The following is an 18,763-nucleotide window of genomic DNA, read 5'->3' as shown; positions in this document are numbered from 1 at the left end:
CCTTGAAGTATCTGGAAAAAGCACAGTGTAATCTGTGGATCTGTGGATGTGGGCTGTGGATGATGCGCAGAGGAGCTAATTCTTCTGGTACGATGCAGCATGTCTTTTAGTCATCCTAGCCATTGTTTACACAGTTGCTACAGTATTTGATATTTACTTGGTATCCTAGTTACTTTGTTTGTAGCACTTCATTGTTTTATTGTGTCTATTTACTTGACGATTTACCCTTTCTTGTTGACTGGGGTTCATGCCATACACATGTATACTCTGATCTTGCACTTTGTAACTCACTGTGAATAAGAGTGTCTGTTAAATGCCTAAATTGTAATTGTACTTGTTTACATGCAAAAAGTATGGGAACTACAGTATCCAATGTAATGAGTAATTTTTCTTTTGAAGTTAATTTATTTCAACTTGAATCTCCATGTACATTAGCAATGGTGTGTTTTATTGGGCCTTCAAACTGTATTGTAAAAATGGGCAGCCAATATGCAATTAATGATGCAATACTTTATTCACCTTTCTTAAAGAGGAAAGGGTGTCTGGCTGAAGATAAAGGTCAAAATTAAAGTCGACTGTAAACATGCACAAACAAACATCTTTCAGAATGGATTTGCATCACTTCAGGGGGCCTGGAAGCCTTTGAATCGAGCTCATGTGCTGCAACGCACACACACACACACACACACACACACACACACACACACACACGCATGCACACACACGCATGCACATACACAAATCCTGTGACCTGGGCATTCTCAGTACAGAGGGATATTCCTCTCTCCCATTGAGCTAGCTCAACACTGAACTATTCAGACAGACGCTTTTGTTGCCCTTGTGCTGTTTGGCGGTTGATATGGTGTTGGCTAGAAAATCACTATTCCCCAATCTGAGTCAAAGAATGGCGAGAGTGTTTTCTGCCACTAAAAGGCTTAGGTTGCCCGCAATATTCCCCCTTGCCGAGTGGCGTTATGCTGCGGTACGTGGCAAAAATCCCAGAGTGGCTCTTAAATCCGATCTACCAAGACAACAAGGTCTGCTTAGAAGGCTACAAATGAATAGGGGTGCACTCTCTCTAACGAGAGAGAAAAACAATGACCATGTTAAAATTCCTTTCCCTGCATATTTGTCCCCACCAGGCCGGAACGGCCAGGAGGTGGAGATTATGTTTTCGCCTCGGGCCTGAGTTTTGTGCTATAACTGTAGGTCGTAAAGTCCCCAAAAAGAAATATAGGTCACGCCCATTTCTGCCTTGTTACAACCATAGGGGTAACCTTGGTGTGACATGTTCCCAAACTCCCAGCAACACAAATGTTCAGCCTTTTTACAGGTTTTAATTTAAAACCATTTCCTTCTAAATACCGAAGTTCATACAGATTTCTCATATTCCGTTCCAATTGTCTATAACTGCCTTCCAATTTTTGTGTAGGCAACTCGGCCTGGTGGAGACCTTTGCACAGAGGAGCACACTTTTCTAGTCTGTATCTGTATTTACAAAATGCTGAAACTGCACTCGCAAGACTTGTGAGTGAATAAGAAATGCATTCTCTCCATCAACTGGTCACAATAAAATTGCCCTTTAGCAAGGCAACCAACCTGCAACACCTGCTCCTGTGTTGATGTTTAGTGGATAACAGCACAAGACCCATTGGACAGCTCACAAATGAATGCCATCTGTGTCCTGTCAGGCTGTCACTACTCCCACAGGCGCCTGCTTTCAGAGGGTAATCCTCCTTGAACCTGATCACAAAAAGCAAAGCTCTGGTTCTAGTACTAAAAAGTATTATACCTTAACCCCATTAAGACCTGAGGCCGAGCTTACAAATGTATTTTAAATCACAGTTTTCCTTTTTCTTTTCTTTTTTTTAATTTAAAATACAGGTAGCCAAATTTGTTTCTTTAGTTGTTATGCCAATTGACTCCTCCACATTTCTGTGTCATCACTGCTGTCGGATCCTACTGACTCACCTGCCAGTGGGGAGCCCTCACTCAGCCCAACACTCCCTGCTGACGGGTGATACCCCAGCCCGTAGGATTACATGCAATGACCAATATCACCCTCCACGCCCAGCTTTCGTCCGCGCAAACTTGTAAGAAATGTTTGATCATTGAGCGAGTGGTGCCTTTTGTATGGTAACCTACAGATGAGAATGTGCTGGCTCCTTGGTTGGCTGGTTCAAGAAGGTTTACACTATAACATAAAATATCAATTGAATATTGGTATTCAAAATGGCTTCTGTAGCTGAGTTGAGCATTTTGAAAAAACTGTGAGAAATGACTTTGTGTTCTTCTCAATGGAATGGAATGCCATGGCTGTGGTGGGATTACTGTATATCCATGGAGGATGTGACAGTTGGGAAGGCCTGGCACAGCTGTGCACAGCTGTCTTATCAATCAAAAACAAAACCCTGTTTATTGGCTGGTTAAAATGTGGTTTTGTCCTGCCAGCCAATCGGTGCTTGAGAGTTGATTTTGTCAGTGAGAGCGATATGCTGATGTTTGGTTTAGGGATTCTTTAAGACGAAAAAGCACAGTGGATAATGTACTAAAACGCATTATGGAGCCCTGATACTTACAATCTCAGTAACAAATGGGTTAAAGACTGGTATTTTAACACAAGATGCCTGAAATAGAGGTAAGGGGAAACATGATTGAAACTAGCATTTAAGACGAGGGAGGCATAACTAACTGCCTTGTTATGATGTTTTCATATTTCAAAGATATTACTTATGTTGTAAAATCTTGGACTTCACTCTTCTGCACTGGCAGTTTGGACAGTAATAGCTCTAGTCTAGACATTAATGTGACTGCTAGTTTCTTTGATGAGTTCAGTCTAATTGGTGCTGTTCCCTAGGAGAGGTCTTCTGAGGTTTCTCCTGACACCCAGATGCATTCGACACAAGCCTGCAGTCAATTTACCCAACAGAGCTAGTCCTTGTATATGTAATGATATCAAAACAATTAAATGGTTATATAAGAGGGCCCAAAGAGTGTTGTAAAAGAAAAAGAACAAAGAAAATCCTACTGAGCCAAAGTTGAGTTGACAGTCACAGACTTAACCAGTTAAACCCCAGCATGCCTTTTCCATGGGGAAAAGGGGTGGAAGGGATCCCTGAGGATACAGGCTTCTGATTTTGTTTTCTTTAAAAGCCTCCCATGGACAGGTGGAAATAGCGTTTCACTTCAAACAATTAATACAACTAGAGCGGTGCCCGTTGGGCACTGGCCTGCTTGGAACGATGCAAGTTGGAAATGAATGCCCCACCACCCAGTTATTATGTCTATGTCCCTTTTTATGCCCATATATAGAGTTCTTTGTCAGGCATGCCCAAATATGGAGTCTATGCAGATGTCAGCGCATCATTGTGATGTCAGAACAGGCCAGCTCCATATTATGGAGATCTAGGGGTTGGTTGATCAGTTGTGATCATTTGGCTAAGTGCCCTGGAAATGATTGATTGTTACTTCCGGTTCATCAAATCAGCTGGTGGCTCTTCAAAAGAAGAGCTCGGCCACTGAAAAGCGTGCTAAACTTGACATTAAACGTCGAGTTAAGTAAAACTAAAATGGAAATGATGTGTGCTAATGTGCTTTGTTGCTTACATAACATGCACCTGCACCCCAAAAGCTGTCATTCTGTTTATACTTTGGTAGCTGTTGTGCAAGACACTGGAACCAAGACATTTTGGTTTATCCCTTTGATGTATAAATATCAGTATCACATGTCACATATAGTTTATTTTATTCTTTCATAGTAATGCTAGTGTTTTACCTTCATCTTGGATGGACCTACCTTGAAAAAGTACATTTGAACATATAGGCCTACTGACATTTTAACTATTGCCGTTGGTTTGGGTAGGGACACTGTCTTTGACTCTTAATACCAATGTTAAGGGACTATTGAATTGCCCATACCAATATTTTTTTGAATTCAACAAATTGTTAACACCAAAAATCATTCCGGTTCTGCATAAATAAATGAAAAAGAGGAAAGAACCAGCACACTCATCTGCTCCATCTGCATGTTACTTTTATTATTGAGGACGTTTGGAGCCAAGGCTCTTCATCTGGTCAGATTCTTCATCTAGTTTTTGACCATATGAAGAGCATTGGCTCAAAACGTCGTCAATAAAGTAACATTTGGAGCAGATGAGTGTGCCCCCGCACACTCATCCGCACACACAAATGATGTTACTTTTGAAACCAGCACCTCTACTAAGTGATGTGCGTATTCTATTAGTTTTTGTCTGCATAAATAAATAAATAAATAAAAGTAGCTGGAACATGAACACTGGCTGCCATCAGTAGCAGATGCACATCTTTGTGTGGTGCTTTGTGTTTTTGGAATGCAGCCAGGTGTTCTCTGTTTTGGGATGGCGTCCAAGGTTAAATTATGTTATTATTTTGCAGAACAGTGACACTCATCAATGCCAGTTTTAGAACAAGTGACCAATCATGTAAGAAAGGCTGCTCATATAGGCCTTCTGATGAATAGATACTCTGCTACTATCAGTGCTGCTACTATCAGTGCTAAATGTGGACTCTTTAGACTGAATGAGTGGCTGAGTAGAATTCAAATGGACAATCAGTCTTTGTATTGTGAATCTTTCAAAAAGGAAAAAAGTTCCTTTGCAACATTTATCCTCAACAATCAAGACTGTTGAGGATAAATGTCACAGTCATCAATCTAACTTGTCTAATATCCAGCCTTTTCAAGGGGTTATTTTATTTATAATATAATATTTCAAAATTACTTTTAACATAGGGGGGCAAAATCTGTGAATAATGTGCATATTATTTTAAAATCACACCCGTGTGAAGTGAGTGGTGCAACTCGGTGTGGCGGTCCCCGAGGGGTCCCCGGAACATCCAGACCCCCAGGAACACACCCAGGGGGTCAGGCCTGTTCCGGCGAGCCGGATATGGTGCCCAGGTCTCGTGACATCATGTGCCATCATCAGGGATGGAGATGTGGAGACCCTGATGCCATATAAATGCGACCTGCTGTTGCAGTTAAGCCCATATGGAGATCGCTGATGCCATCAATATTGGCCAGCAACTCTACATCTGACCTCAAACCCTTAGATCTCCATATATGGATATGTCAGAACCTGTTCTGACATTCCATATGTTGATCCTTCCCCATCCATCCTTCCTCTTCGATGTCTCCCTTTTGACTTATACCTATCCATTCAAATTTCAAACTCTAGACTCTAGACTCTATAAGTTATTAGTGCAGCCGTGCCCGGCAGGCCCACCTGTTCATTCAAACTCTAGACTCTAGACTCTAGAAGTTATTAGTGCAGCCGTGCCCGGCAGGCCCACCTGTTCATTCAAACTCTAGACTCTAGACTCTAGAAGTTATTAGTGCAGCCGTGCCCGGCAGGCCCACCTGTTCATTCAAACTCTAGACGGGCCTGCCCCAAAGTTATTAGTGCAGCTTCGCCCGGCAGCCGGCGAAAACTAGTGTTCTCAACAGGCCCGAAAATTAAGGCCTGGCCCTATACCTGGGCCCTCATCAAACCCTGTACACTCAAGAGAATGTCCCCGCTACCACCCTTAGATCTCCATATACTGTATGGAGCTCACCTGTTCTGATATTCCATAATGTTGATCTGACCTCATCAAACCCTGTACACTCAAGACATGCTCCTTATATGGCCAGTACAGAATTAATTCCATGTTGATCTGACTCCCCTTGCCAAAGCGCCAGCGCTCGCCCAGCAGTCTACCGTCAACGAGGCGGATGCGTGCACGCGACCTCGCTCGTCGCTTCTCGCCCTCAGGCGTCTTACTGGTGTGATGGCCATATGACGTTTGGGGAGGATGAAATGGGATGAGGCCCATTGGGAGAGGCTTTGGGGAAGTTCACTGCATGCATTCCTGCATGCAGTGAACATGTCATAGGCGTACTGTAAATGTACAGACTGCATAGAATAAAAAATAAAAAAACAGTGGGTATGGGGCAGACATGCTTGTCCTCTCATGTGAGCACCTGAAGAGATGGCCCTCTGCAGTCGGTATACCTACTGAGAAAGTTAGACAGAAATCTCGGGGGATTGCTTTCCACCACACATTCGGAATTTCGGAAGCATACAATTGTCTTGATAGAATGTCATTCCGAACAAAGGGTACTAATTAGAAACACAAATTAGAAACCGGTGTCCACTGACATTTGGTCACGAATGTACAACATGTTTGGCAACGAGGTGGTCTTATTAATTAGCCTTTAGCTTCTGTGAGGGGTCCCCCTCTTTACAGTCTATCGCTTTCTTTCTCCATGTATATTTCATTGTTTGTTTTCCAAACCTATTCTGCTCCTCTATTTTTTGTCCCATAGTTAACTAAACACAACATTTTCCCTTCGACAGCTTGATGCTTGGGGTGGTACAGGTGCAAAGTGTGGCGTTTCTGGCTTATCAACACATGCTGAGGCCATACACCTGCAAACAAATGACAAGCACACTGCACACAATCTGTCATGACAGATGTGTGTATGGCGCTGTTGTGGATGTGTTGGTTTGCAGGAAAACTCGTTTACTTCTGCAGAGGGATCCAAGCACAAAACAACATAAACTGTCCAAACGGATTGGGTTTGCATGTGTACACACGTAGTTGCACATTTTTCATTTGAAGGTCGCTGTGTGCATGTGCATGATTGCCTGCGTCAATAGTTTTACACATGATACACCGTGTTAACATGAAGGTATGGCGCACAGTATAAAATATATGGTATATGTAGTAATTAGGTACTGTATGGACGGTAGTTACTAGTTTTAGTATGTAAATAGGCATGGTACTCGGCCATACATACAATATGCATCAATGCATGGCCAAGTACCATACAGTACTTACCTGTACTCTGTCAGGTTGTTGTTGTGCAGCAACAAATCACAGATAGTCTCACAGCGTTGGCGTACGGGGTAGGCAATACCAACAGATGTGTATTAAGGTGATATACTTTAAGCTGTGGGAGCTCATTACTGTAGTTTCTGGGCTGGAAAATGTCTGTCAGTAAAGATTCATTAAAAAGCAGCCTGTTCCAGAGGCTCCTGTTAGTGCTGTAATGAGGGGCTCTTCACGATTTGAGCTCCCTGGTGGCTCAAATTGGACAGGTGAAATATCCGTGGTCATTGAGCGTCACAGGCGAGTCAGTCAGGCTGGTGTCTGGGGGTGTGTTGTGGCTATTAGCATTCTGCCGCATTGCCTCGGATGATGCCGCTCTTTGTTGAACTAGTGAAGCCAGCTTGCTTTTGTCGTCTTGGGGCCTTGGCATTTCCCAGTGCTTTTACAGAACAACAGCATCTGCCTATTGTACGGTTCGGCACCTCACAGCGCAATCGCTGCTGAGTGCTCAGAATACTACTTTTGTGTTTGTACACCTTTGGGTTTGTAAGCAACTTCGGCGGTGGCTGTCTGTCATGATTAAAGCAGCTGGACTATTGGGAGGTCAACCATTGGGCTATTTTGACTCCGCCTTGCGTTTAGTCTGCTGTTTTGAAGCAGGTTGTTTAGCCAGGCCAGTTTGTGTTTCGTACGAAGCAGTCTAATTTTGCGACTCAGCGTGTCATTTTGTTGTGAACGTCGAGATTGAGTGAGTTGCTTATAAGTGCTGTTGTTCAAAAATCATTCTTTTGCACTTAGCAGTCTGCACTTCACGGGTTTATTACCCCTTTTTTGACATGGCAAATAGGATAAAATGTAGGGGTTTGCTACCATTTGCATACTCACAGAATTAAATTCCCTACCAACACTAATTACACGAGTTTTCAGTGTAATTTAGTTTTCTTGTTTTTTCATTCTGTTTTTGATGTTATACCGTCGTTGATTGTGCCTTGTTGTAACACCGTCACATTATCTTTCCTTGTCTTCATCTGTGTGCCATACCTGACTGACGGTGTCTCTCTCACACTGTCATTGTTTTGGCTCCCAGGCTCGCACACCACGCGTGACACGGGCCAGCCCCCCACAGCCGGCCCTAGCCGACCAGGCCAGCAGGGTTTCCTTTGCATCGGCTGAGAATCTGGAGACCATGTCGGAGGCAGACGTTCCCCTGGGCTTCAACAGGATGAACCGGCTCCGTCAGAGCCTGCCCCTGGCCCGCTCGTCCAACCAGGCCAAGCTGAGGGCACCAGGTCAGATTATGATCTCATGTCCTACATTGTGACCTTTGACCTGCTCTCGGATATGATGCAGGGAACCATCTGTTACGGCAAAGCTCCAAAAATTAACCGGGGGCAAATGCAACGCAGAGCAATGCAACGTTGGCAGTGGAGCACGCTTTATTGATCAAAAGGGAACATTCCCTGCGTTGACGCTGACGCGACGCCCGATGGAGCATCGGCTTTAAGCTACAGTGGGAGCTTTCAGGATTGGCATCCCTGTCAAGAAAATCCCAAGATGATTTTAAAACTGCACCTGAAACAAATAATTAGGCATTAATTAACAGCAAAAGCATCTTACCCATAATAGTTAACATTTTACATATTTTTTGTACGGGGATTAGCTTCAGTTTAAAACATTAGCTTCAGTTGAAAACATAACTGAACCAAAAGGGGTCTAGTGGTTCTGGTTTGAGAATGCTAATGCTAACCCCTAACAACAAGAGCAAAACCACAATTTTACATAGAAATGAGGATAATATTAATTTGGACGGGGTGCATACTTAGTTTAGACTAGTCATTGGTTAGACATGGGTTAAGGTTAGGTTTTTTCATACACCACCACACAAGTTTATATTACGTCAATTAGTAGGGAGCTTACATTATCAACCAGCATACAGTAGTCTTGGAAGTAATTAGTTTTACAAGACATTATCATTTATCCCAGACAATATCCCAGACCAATATTATTTAAAGCAGAGCCTGTGAAACCTGGAAAACAGCTGTAAATAGAGAGTGAAGCCTTTTTTTCAAGCCTTTTTCAAGCCTATCCCTCAGGATAGGACTGTTTGTGACGTAACAGTATGTAATGTTATGAAGATGAATGCATGTTGTGTTTTCAATTAATGGCTGGCATGCATTATACATGACAGATCCGCCGTGATTACATGACTATAAGGATCATGTGTACCTACTTGATACTTGCATGATATTTCGATAAAATGTGAAGGACTATTATAAATATGTTGCACATAAGTCGTCCTCCTGGTAGTACTCTAAAGGCAGAGTTGAAAAATGCAGGCCAGATGTTTTTCCTTGGTCTGTAGGGAGTGTGCATACAGGTGCAGTTATATGTAACTGTGACTTGGCCTGTTATAGCGCCACCATGAGGCTGATTTGAAAAATGTCAAGTGGCATTTCTTCCTCAGCCTAGTGGAAATATGCGTGCAGTTTCATCGCACTCGGACACTGCGTTCAGGGCTACTCCTGGAAATGTTGGAAGGCAATCTTAGTGATTTTTGAGATTTGGATCAAATCTGTGCGAGTAATCGGCCTCATGGTGGCGCAATAACAGCAAGATGTGAAAAATGGGTTGAAAGGGTTTTTCCTTGGCCTCTAGGGAGTGTGCATACAAAGTTATGCACAGATCGGTGCAGTTGTATAGGTAAAAACAAGAATTGGCCTGTTATAGTGCCACTGTGAGGCTCATTTGAAAAAAAATCGAAGTGGCATTTTGTTCTAGGCCTAGTGGGAATTGTGTATAATTTCACGGAAATCGCACGCTGTATTCATGATTTGTGGCATTTTGTTCGAAATGTACCAATCCTGCGAGCTTTGGAAGCCAATCTTAGACAATCGGGATGGAATATGGGAAATGGGACAGATTTCTTGTGACTATAGAGCGCCGCAGTCCCCGCCCCCTTTCAGAAAGAAGAAAAGAAACACTACAATAAAACACTATTTGTTTTATTTTTCGTCTTATAAATTATTTGATCGGCCCAAAATATTGTGTTCATTGTCATGATTCGTCACGATCCGAATTGGCTTTGTCCGCGGCGTAACCGTCTTTAAATAAATTATATTAAAAGTGCCGATGGGAGAATGCATGGGGCTTCCACTTCCTGGGCCACTCGCTTTTCTGAAAGGGGGCGGGACTGCGGCGCTCTATAGAGATACCATATACCGATTTGCGTGATGTATGGATAAAATGTGTATGTGTAATGTAATGAAATGTCTTTAGAAAAACTCTGCTTCATGGTGGCCCTATAACAGGCAATACCGCCAAGATAGAAATGATACCTGCCGCTGTTTAGATGCCTCAATAAAATTATGTACTGTGCACATCGAAAAGCAAGTTATTAGAAAACAACGGTCTCAATCGTTCATAAATAGTGTTTATTTATGAGCTGGTCCAGGCGGCTCCATTCACTGCCATGTATCGAACTTCAGGTGCGAGGTTTGCCAGAATTGCCACCCATGAGCATAATGGCGCATCCCCTTCCTTTCGTTAGATTCCTTGTACACAACTATAGCAGATGGACAGCTGCCACTATTGTCTCTCCACTGTAGTTCCTTGGCGATATTTTGCCTGAAATAAATATCCATAGTTCCTTACTGTAGTAAAACCTGAATGTAGTTGTACTCGATTCTACAGCGGTATGATCATAACAATTCTGAATTGTGTTTGCTCCAGCGCATAACATAATGCTAACACCAAAAGGGGTTCCCGCCCAAAATGGGTTGTATTTGGGGGAAGATTTTTTAATGATTTAAACCACACCAGGGGATATGGATAAGGGGACTCTTAACTTTGCATTCTCTAGGGTACTGCATGGGATATATTGATTGATATTTCATTAACAGTTTGCAGAATTACAGTACATTTCAAGCACAACTCAATACAAAGACTGTTAACTGTGTTAAGTGGACGACCCAATAAATCATTACACATTACAGTACAAGAGGGTCCACCTTGTTCAATTAATCAAAACATTTAGAGAGGTACCCGGTGGAGCCACAATAGGTTTTGATAACAGTAGTTACGTATGTCAGCCACAGCATAGTTTAGTGTAGAAGGAAAACATAAAATATGACATAAAACAACGTTTGATCAAATTGCGGCAACTAGTTAACATTCCTGAATGACGTGCATTCCCAATGGACTTTAGTCAGTTCACGTATACGGTGAGGAAAGAGTGTGTGTGTGTGTGTGTGTGTGTGTGTGTGTGTGTGTGTGTGTGTGTGTGTAGGACATTATTTGTTTCCCCTAAATCACCATTGTTTTCCCCTTGGTAATAATGAACAGCTTTAATTAAGAGGCTATAGTTATTGTTCCACTGTTGTGAAATGGGCTCATTATTGAAAATCCCAGAAGACGATTGCAGTTCTGTCACTCTGTGTGTGCGTGTGTGCCTGCGTGCGTGCGTGCATGCACACACACAGTCACACACACACGTCTGTCTGTCTGTAAATGTGTACTGTGGAATGTACCTCGCGTTCTCTGCCTTTTCCCTTAGCCTCTCAACTCTGTACATTTGTGTGTTTGAACGACAGCTAAAACTGCTTTCATTCTCCCTCCTCGTCACATGACACCCCCCACCACCCCTCCCTCCCTCCCTCACCCTCACTTTCCGTCCATTGATTTCTCAACGTCCATCCTTGTCTTCTTAATTGTCTCTTCTTCCTGTCCCGTCTACACATGCAGGCGTGTTGTTCTTGCAGCTGGGTGAGGAGACACGGAGAGTGCACCTGACTCATGAGCTGACCAGCCTGGAGACACTGAGGGCCCTCATAGTGCACATGTTCCCCCAGAGGCTCACCATGGCCATGCTCAGGTACAGGACTGGACTCCTGTGTCTGTTTTGTCGACTAAAACTGACGAAAACTAAATAGAAACGTATTCAAAACTAAGGTATAATGACAAAAACTATGACTAAATATAATGATAATTTTGTCAACAAATAAAAACTAGACTAAAATGCTAGGTATGGATTAGTGGACATGAGAGCCAGTGGAACTGTGACAAGTCATTTTATGCTTGGCTGCGTGACTGCGTGACTGCGCGTGAGTGTCGCACTCGGCTATTTTGTATGTATAAATCAGGCATTACCATAGCTTTTATAATATTTAGTCAACTATAACTTGACTAAAAGTAAAACATATCAGATGACTAAAATATGACCAAAACTAAATGGAATTGTATTCAAAAGACTATGACTAAAACGAAATGAAAAAATTGCTGTCAAAATGAACCCTGCTGGACATTCTCAACCTGTGGGCCGGATAACCTTTTCCCTTGTTAAATATTTTCACATTGTTATAATGATCATTAGACTCAGAGCATAGGCCTCCTATCTCCCTCCCCTAGTCAGAGTTCAGAGTTTTAATGAATGTAGAATGATGTGCAGGATGTAATTTACATACAAATATGAGTGAATTCATTTATTTGACAATTTTTTTTTAATTGTTTATTTACCGGTAATTGTTTTGTTTTTTTAATGCCAGTGTGCCAGTGATCACCCTCCTTTGTGCCAAGGTTGGCACCAGTGCCAAAGGTTGCCTACTCCTGAGCTAGAGTATGCTGTACAGAAAAAACAATAATCTTATCAAGGGAATAAATTATTTCAGGCCAGCAGTTTGAATGTTCGGATTAACAGAAATCACACATCACACGCACGCAGAAAAACTTTATGTTGTTGACACATTGATTTTTTTTTAAATCCATTAAATAGGTCTTCACTGCACCATATCCAGTGATGGCTGCATATAATAATTGATAATAATTGATTACAATGCATATTTCCTTGTGAGTGGTCATTGAACTGTCACTCACGAACACCAGCAGTTCGCTTTGGAACTGCTGGAGACATTTCTATGGCACTGCACAATCAATGCACAAACAACAGGCCTTTGTCAGCAAAACACTCTCAGCCCCATTTACCGACTATTAGGTTCCTGGTCAGCTCGATGGAAAAATGCCTCCTGTCGATGCCCTCATTTACAGCCAACTCACACAGCTCGAGATCTACTGATATAGTGATATACTATACCTGCAAATGGATATACTAGTATACTACTACTACTACTGTACATCACGGGCGATTAGAATCAGAATAAGTTTTATCACAGGTTCCACGGTGTAAATCAGTGGGTGTTTGTGCAAGCTCTCTCCGAGTTAGAAGATAAATGAACGCTGAGGATTTTAAAGGGAGTGTTCTACACTACAGTATTAAAAGTTTGTATTCTTCATTCTCTTGGCGGACGGCGGGTTATGTCCAGGTGCCCCAGCACAGCCCTGCTGATCAAAGACGAGATGCGTAACGTCTTCTATGAGCTGGAGGATCCCCGTGACGTGCAGGACCGCTGTGTCATCAAGATCTACTGCAAGGAGCCCATTTATGGCACCTATCCAGGACACCACCTCGCCAACGGAGACCTCCGGGTAAGTCGCTCCCTCTCTCGCACACGCACACACACACACACACACACACACACACACACACACACACGTGTCAGCATTTCCTTGCATGTACCTGTTTTCTTTTCATTGTATTTACTACGTATCATCGATGGGGAATCCAGGCTAATAGAAACTGCAGGCAATGTATTCCTAAAAAGTTGCAATGCGATAATAAAAGCTGTACATTTAAAAGTTTATTAAACGATTAAATTAAAATTAAACGATGATGTCACTGGTGGACGGGTTTCTGAACTGCCTGCAGCCCTCCTATGAGACACAGACTGAGTAGAAAAAAATGATGTGAAGATATGTTGAAAAGAGGTGCTTTGACATTTTGTCAAAGCACTTTAATGTAAACAAAGAGCAGAGATCTGTGAATGAACATCAACATCCTAATACATCCTAATACTGGGGGGGTCAAATTATGACAGGTAATTCCTGCCTGACCCCCCAGTCAAAAAACACTTAGTTTGAAATAGACACTCATGCTTTCCAAGGTGTGATTTGGGGTCCTAAGAATGAATACAAAATGAATATCAACATCTTAAAACCAAAATGTTGAATTGTGGGTTTGAGCTCTCAGAGTGTAAAAATGTGTAAAGGTCAAAGCTTGTTCTAAATCATTGTAGTACAATATACTATTTGCAGCCATTTAAGCCACCAGGGTTTACAGTATCAATAAAGTTATCCTAATCTGTGACAGACAGATTCGGGAATGGAATAAGATTTAAGTGATTATTAATAATTGATAAATAGCAAACTACCAAAGTGGAATTCAGCACTATTCCTTCCATGCCAATGTTCATGTTTATATTGATAACTCGGTTGTTCACAAAAACACGGCATGTCTGATCATAAATTAAGCACTCTCCGTGAAACAGCTGGTGTGAATGAGTAATGGAATACTGCACACAGGCACTGATTCTCTTGGACCAACGCCAGGCCTTCACATCGATGCCGCTGCTGACTGGGCTTCTATGATGACTCATTTGTTGACACAAGTGTAAATAATAACCCTTGCCCATGGATTGCCAACACTGGCTCAATATATAACAGCCTTTTTAATATTAAAAAGGTCATGTTGTAAAGTGAAATATAGTAAGTGAGAAAATGAGTGGGAGTTTGTCAGTTCATAAAAAGTCAGTTCATTTAAGTGTGTTTGATGTGGTTGAAATTCATGTTTGATGCTATATACTGTATGTCCATGAGCGTGTTTTGATTAATTGATTAAAAGGAAAACACAAAAGTGTGCAGCTGTGTTGTAATACTAGCATTCATAGTGTTACATGTGGGTGTAGCTGCCTGCAACAGAATGTGACCTCTCACCTCTGGCCCAATATTAGAATAATCTTACATTATTGTCTCCACCAGGCCGACGGCATGGGGAGAGACGAGAGTATGTTTTGCACTCCGTCCGTCCGTGTGTGTGTGTGTCTGTGTGCCTGTCCGTCCGTTACCAGCTTATCTCTGGCCCGCTAGCGGTGCCGGAGATTAGCTGGTAACAGACGGACGGACGCACACGCACACACACACGGACGGACTTGTGGACCCTCTCGAAAACGAGATATTGTATCTCAATTGGTATTCAAAATAAAGAATTTCAATATACACATGGACGGAGTGCAAAACATATTATTGATTTCTTCTTTAGTAAGTAGCCATGAAATAAGCAGGGTAATAAGGAAACAAACTCATTATTTAGAAATAAACACCTTCAGGGTGATTCAAGAGCCCTCTAAGGTATTTATTTCTCAATAAATAAACTACCGTTTACATTTATGTGGGACAAAATGTGTGCCAGAATGTAAGTTGGTTCAGCCATTGCTAACAGAGGAAAAAAACACTGTCCATGTCCCTCTATTTTGCAGTGCTGGTTTTCTATTTAAAATCCATGTTGAATTCTATTGTACATTGCACTGTGGATTATCCCCCAAAAAGGTACCGTGAGATGATGAGTTACTGAGTGTTGCATTTGTAGAATAAAAGACAGAAATGAAAAATGCAAAACAGCATATCCAAAAGAGAGGATGGGCGAGAAATTAGGAGGAGGCAGTAACAGGAGAAGGGCTTTGACACATCTGCCAATTTTGTGTGTGTGTGTGTGTGTGTGTGGGGGGGGGGGGGGGGTGTGTGTGGTTCCAGACCGATAGGAGGAGGCTATTTGGACAGTAGAGACGTGATGATCACGGATGCTGCGTATATCCGCAGGGTGGGCGAATTTGGGTCATAAGAATTTACATATTAATTCATAGCGGGTCGGTTGCGGGCGAGTGAAATAATACATAACAAGGAAAATGTTAATTTGTGTCTCTTCTTCCGAGTCTTCTGTGAATTCCAAGATCGCCAGCCAATTATGCTCGTCTGCTGTCCTGCAAACATTACATGCTGTCTGTCTACAACAGGGGAGGCTTATTACATTGTAATGGCACAGCAGCACAACATCCCACAGATGTCATGTCCATCTCATGCTCTGTGCAGGAGAGCACACAGCGTGCAAAGTGCAAGAGAGGCACAACAACGTAACTTAGTTGATTCTGTCAATCTCCCTCCTGCCCCCGCCGACAGATCATCGGTCATGATCTAATGTTAATGTTCTATATTCGTCTTTCAGCTTGTACACACATACAGTAGTAAATATGTTCATATATAGTATGAAGCAGTCATACACTCGCCAGAAGAGGTGATAAATTAGGTTTTGGATGAAATGCTGCAGCTTCATCATGGTTTCCCCCTCTTTCATCCCCAACCAAGCATGAGACATGCACATCATTGGTTCCCGTGAGATTTGATTAGGCCACGTTTGCCAGATTTGTCCATTGCGTTCGCAAACGGATAGTGGGGAACGAAGCTTCCCCTTGGGTCCATTTGGTATTTCAGATTTCTTCAGATGTACGTTCAACAAAGCTGCCCACTGTGCAAAAAACGGATGTTTGCATTCATCTATATCTCAGAGAAATAATTTGGGCAGATGATTTATTTGAACACACAAATTCAGATGACGGCAGAGCCCATCCGCGCATCTCTAATGGACAGTGTGGGTCGTATAGGGTGGAGGCAGGAGGAAAGTAAAGGGAGTGGGCGAGTTGACACTTGTGAGTTTATCTGGGAGGCCTTTTGGAGATGGAAAGATGTAGAGATGGTCCATCCCCATTAGAAACATCGCTGTAGATATGGAGGTGTTGCTAAGATACAAGATGGAAGATGATTGCACAATCATTAGTCTGCCATGAGGGAATCCTCAGTGTGCTGAGAGAGATAATGACAGTTGGGGATTCAAGTTTAAACCCTATTCTTAGTTGACTGGATTCCCAAGAGCTCTATACTAGACCCCCTCCTGTGTTCGCTCTACACTAAATGTCTTCGCCACAATAGCACATCTACAAGCTTACAACGTGTTGAGGACCACATTTTAGCCGCAGAATAGGCATGTTGGGGTTCAAGTGGTTATAGGTTGGGGCGGTAGTGGCTCAGGGGTAGAGTGGCTGGTAGAGCGGCCGGATGGGAACCACAAGGTTCCCAGTTCCATCCCGGGATCCGCCTGAGTGTCCTTGAGCAAGACTCTGAACCCTTAATTACTCCCAATGTACAGCCTGTACATTGGGAGTAATTAAGGGTTCAGAGTCTGTACAGTACAGGTTGTTGCCTTGCATGGTTTCCTCCATCATCATCAGTGTATGAATGTGTGCGTGAATGGGTGAATGTAATGCACATCTACAGTATGTAAAGCGCTTTGGATGAAAAAAATATATAAATGCAACATTTTCCATTTAGATTGAAATGTACGCTCGCATGCAAGCGTTGTGCATGCGAGCGTATGTGCGTGGGCTGTCTTCATTTGAAAGAAAGTTGCATTCACACTGTAATCTTTTCTTCTTTGTGTTTTTTCTCTCTCTCCCAACTCTTTGGCTGGTATGGTAAAAGAAAATAACTTAGAATTTAATCTATTTCAAATATAGTCATTGTCCATGATTCTGAGACTGAATGCCGTAAATAAATATAGTAGAAAAGTATAATTGAAAAGAATTTTAATTCCTGGAAGTAATTGTGAGGAAAAGCTTCCCTTTCTGCTGGAGACAAACTATAGTATTATTTTAAAAGGAGGAGAGGACACTGGAGCAGCACAGACATTTCAAGCCTTTTTTTAGGTGCTAGTATACAAGAAAATGACTAACGTTTGGACCTTGCGGTCTTCATCAGAGTCATTTACTATAGCTCCAGTGTCCTCTCATCCTCCTGCATCTGTTGTCCTTGTTCCTGTGATGCCCCGGAGCCAGCCGCTCCAGGCTTAAGGCGCGTTGGTAGATTCCATTTATTCTAGTATTGTTTTAACTCAATGTAGTGGTTCATTTCTTTATTGACAGATAAAGTGAGGGATTTGATCTTTTAACATTACTGCACGTTCATATGATAGATAGACTTTCATAATCAATGAGTTATCGACATGATTTAACAACATTGCTGATTTAGCAACAGTGGGTAGTCTAATGGGGGACAAAGCCTGCCATTATTATTTTAATAATTACATTAGAAAAATGTATTGCGATGCAAGCAACAGTCAGAAAAAGAAGAAGAAAATACAGGATCTTTTAAGAGTAAATAGTTTTCAGTAATTGTCTCCACCAGGCCGAAGGCATGGGGGGAGAGTATGTTTCTTTTGTTACTGTATTGTAAAGAGGATAAGAGAAAACACACTATTCAAAAAATACTGGATTTGTGTAAGAGAAATTATTAAAAAAATACCGTATATCATTTTTTCTGGAAAATAATTTGTGTTAAAAAATATCACACCTGTGTGAAGTGAGGGGCGCTCTTATCATCATACATCATCATAGCGCTCTTATGAGCATCATCTCATACTGGCCAATCAGAAGAATGCCTGTTGCCTGTGATTGGTTAGCTGATTTGCTCGTTTACGTGGCGTAAATTTTCCCTTCAATGTCAATGGTGTTTAATGTTTTGATGTTTAATTTACGTCATATTTCGCGAAATTTTGACCTAATTTCTCCGTTCATTGTCAATGGCAAATATTGAGATGTGTGGGGACAAGATTTATTGGACATTTGACCTGAATTCCCCTTTCATTGTCAATGGAAAATCTTGAGACGTGTGGGGACAAAAGCTGTTTATAGAAGGGGCTAGCGCCCCTTAAAAATCACACTTGTGTGAAGTGAGGGGCGCTCTTATCATCATACATCGTCATACATCAGCCAATTAAAATCATCACGTGCTACCCACAAAGCTGTGCATAGGAGGGGACAGCGCCCCTCAAAAGTCGTGAAAAATCATATTGTGTATATCTACTATTGTGATTCGAATCGTATCGTGAGTTGAATGAATCGTTGCATGCCTAGTTGTGACTTTAAGGTAAATGATAGTTGAGAATAGATTCAGGAATAGATTGAACAAATATGCGAATACA

At 42.1% G+C, this 18,763-nt stretch overlaps 1 protein-coding gene across 1 annotated transcript in view; it reads left to right on the top strand.

Annotated features, from left to right (window-relative positions):
- Positions 1 to 18,763, top strand: part of LOC308332857 (SRC kinase signaling inhibitor 1-like) — a gene marked incomplete at its 5' end in the record, with an annotated part of 54,940 nt that overhangs the window by 20,569 nt on the left and 15,608 nt on the right. Inside the window, 3 exons of the mRNA XM_080788974.1 lie at positions 7,937 to 8,138; positions 11,590 to 11,719; positions 13,164 to 13,326. Coding sequence (XP_080645100.1) covers positions 7,937 to 8,138; positions 11,590 to 11,719; positions 13,164 to 13,326 — 495 coding nt within the window. The remainder of the gene's footprint in view (positions 1 to 7,936; positions 8,139 to 11,589; positions 11,720 to 13,163; positions 13,327 to 18,763) is intronic.

The sequence above is a fragment of the Protomyctophum bolini genome (assembly GCF_963924005.1).
Source record: "Protomyctophum bolini genome assembly, chromosome: 18".
NCBI classification, from domain to species: domain Eukaryota; kingdom Metazoa; phylum Chordata; class Actinopteri; order Myctophiformes; family Myctophidae; genus Protomyctophum; species Protomyctophum bolini.
Note: the sequence above shows the minus strand (reverse complement) of the source record. Positions and strands in the feature narration are given on the sequence as shown.